This window comes from Gymnogyps californianus, chromosome Z, assembly GCF_018139145.2.
Source record: "Gymnogyps californianus isolate 813 chromosome Z, ASM1813914v2, whole genome shotgun sequence".
NCBI lineage: Eukaryota > Metazoa > Chordata > Aves > Accipitriformes > Cathartidae > Gymnogyps > Gymnogyps californianus.
This window is the reverse complement of record NC_059500.1, coordinates 12,815,734-12,818,566: the sequence shown is the minus strand read 5'-3', so window position 1 is coordinate 12,818,566 and position 2,833 is coordinate 12,815,734. Positions and strand designations below refer to the sequence as shown.

At 53.4% G+C, this 2,833-nt stretch overlaps 1 protein-coding gene across 1 annotated transcript; it reads left to right on the top strand.

The window, feature by feature from the left end:
• Positions 1-355: 355 nt before the first annotated feature.
• On the top strand, positions 356-1,738 carry TUSC1 (tumor suppressor candidate 1). The gene has a single exon (XM_050913412.1). The coding sequence runs from the start codon at positions 356-358 to the stop codon at positions 959-961; it is 606 nt and encodes a 201-aa protein (XP_050769369.1). The 3' UTR covers positions 962-1,738.
• The last annotated feature ends 1,095 nt before the right edge of the window (positions 1,739-2,833 follow it).

Genomic DNA, 2,833 nt, shown 5'->3' with positions numbered 1-2,833 from the left:
CCCATCTGTCACCTCACGTGGTTGGGAAACAGGGTGGAAGAGAACAAGCTATGACCCAAAAAGAGCTGACGGGTTTCTGGGCTTAGGACCCAACAGCCCCGCTCGCCAGCCGTGCTGACAGCAGGAGGCACACTCCTGGCGACCGCCCGGCTGAGCCCCTCGCCCAAAATGGCACCGCCCCCAAAATGGCGCCGCCAGGCCGCGCCGGCTCTTCCACCCCGACCCCCGACCCCTCCTCCGGCGGCCGAAGCCCCGCCCCTCTATTTGCATAAGGAGGTGTCGGCGCCGCGCACCTCCCTCCTCTCGCGGCGGCGGCGGCGGCGGGGCGTGCAGGCGGGCTGCGGGATCGGCACGGATGAGGCGCATGCGCGTTGTGGACGGGCGCTGGGGCTGTAACGGCTCGGCGCGGAGAGGCCGGGCGGGGCGCGTCGCCGCCGGTAGCGGCCGCAGCGGCGGGGCGGAGGAGTTCGCCGAGCCGGGCGGCGGCCAAGAGGGCTGGCGGGGCCAGTCGCGGGGCTCGCCGCAGCAGCTGGCGGAGCGGTACGCGGACCTGGCGGCCAGCCACAGCGAGGCGCTGCGGCAGCGGGAGGAGCGGGAGTGGCACAACGCGCGGCTGCGCCAAGAGAACGCGCGGCTGCGGCTGGAGAACCGCCGCCTGCGCCGCGAGAACCGTTGCCTCTTCCGCCAGGCGCTGCTGGGTCCCGGCCCCGGTGGCCCCGAGGAACCCGCCGCCGCCGCGGACCCGGGGGAGGAGGCGGAGGCCCTGCGCGCCCAGCTGGGGCGGCTGCAAGAGAAGCACCGCCGGGCCTTGCAGCACCTGCGGCGCTGCCGGGCCGCCGCCGGGCCGGAGGCCTCGGAGCTGAACGACGAGGAGCTGGACGAGCTGCTGGAGGAGGACGAGCAGCCGCCGTCTTCCCCCGAGCAGCCGCTGGAGAAGAGGAGCCTGGTGCCGCCCGTGTAGCCGGCCCCGGCGGAAGGCGCGGCCGGCAGGGCCGCTGTGAGGGGGCGGCGCCGCAGGGCGCTGGGGGCCTCCCTGCGTGCCCGCCCTCGCCGCCTCCGCGGGCGGCGGTGGACCTCGGGGCGGGGAAGAAGCGGCTTACCCCCTCCTGCCTCCCTTCACTGCGCCCGGTGAAGCGCGGGGCTGGCTCTCACCCTTTCAGTCGAAACAGGCTCTTCCCAAAGAAAGGGTGGGGGAGGAGTTGGTTGGGTTTTTTAATCCCGTTCCCAGATGTGTGACCGGGAAGCACTGACCGTGATCAAGGAGCAGGTTCAGCTGGAACACTGACGCTTGGAAGAGGCCCGCGTTTTAGTCGAGGAATGCCTCAAAGCAGCTGTTGTCATGGAGAAAAGAACCACGGTGAAAAGAGCAGTTGGTCTCATGTCACCTCATCGCATTGAAATGTGCTTCCTTCAGGGACCAGCTGCGGATCACCTTTTTTCTCTTTGAGTTAGTGACTGTCATGTAGACCTCAATAGCCGTGGAGACTATCAAAAGGTGGCTCTGACTAGTTCTTAGTAGTGTGTGTCTGTTAGGAAAGGGAGTGGAGGAAGCTTGCAAGCTTCGTTGTCAGCACTCCAGTAAAAGCTGGTGATCGTTTGAACTCCCCTGAATTGTCTGGACGTTTACTGCAAAACAGTATTTGTATCTTTAATGATGGACTTTGTTCACTGTCACATGAATATTGGTTTGAATGTCACACTTTCACATAAAACTGCAACTGATAAAAAATAAAACCATGACACACCAAATGACTGTCTTAAGTGTGATTTTTTTTAATGGAGTTATTTTGAAATTGTAGATGAAACGCCCTTCAGACCTTTGTAATGCACTTCCTCAAAGCCAAAGGAATTGGTTATTTTTTGGACCTTTCTTCCTTAAGAAAATCTGCTATTTGAAAGCGCATTACTTAGTTATTTTTCAGACCTGTCTTCCTTTGGAAGATCTGATTGAAAGCAACCCTTGTAAAGAACCAAGAGATCAGTTTTGTAATGTTCCCTCATTTTTTTGTCATTTAAAAGCTGTCTGATGCCTTCAGGTTTGGGATTGGTTTCTTAAAGCTTGAATAGCCAAGGTCTGTTTCATGTAACAGTAACATGAAAGGTGAACATGAAAGGTAACAAAGTAACATGAAAAGGTGAAAATCCATCTTTTCTATAATTATCTTTGATAATGCAACTTCTGAAAAGAGTAGTTACTTCATATAATGTCAGCATGAGCCTCTAATCATAAAATGGCTGTAGTGCTTGTTAAACTTAAGTCTCTTTGGATCTGCAGCCTCAATTAAGTGCATTCTCAAAATGGAAAAACAATTTGGCACAGTGCAGTTAATCTCTCCTTAATGAGAAGTTGTGGGTGTTGGCCTTAATGAGAAAGAGTGGGTGTTGATGTCTGGATACGGTGTTTATTGTTTTATAAATGAAGTATTCTCAGAAATGCTTAAATTGATAAATGCTCAAGAATTACAGTACCTGCAATAAGTGCACCAACAGGATTGTCTTAATAGCAGTTTCCAGTAAAGTATGAATACCCAAGCAACATGAAGAATCTGTCAAAATAGTACAACATAGGACTGTGTTAAGATACAATGTGAGAAATGTGTAACTGTGCCAGGCATCCTTTTCAAAAGTTAAAGTATTGGCATGTACAAAAGAGAAGAGATTCTGGACTTTTCTGATACAATATGCAAATTTTTTTTAATTAAACTTCTAGGGCGCTCCCAATAAATGGAGTTTTTATGCGAGAGTACTAAGTTCTATGGAAGTTTATACAAAGGATTCTTTACTTTTGTAATTTTTTCTGTATCTTGATAGAGAAATTATAAAACAACCCTGC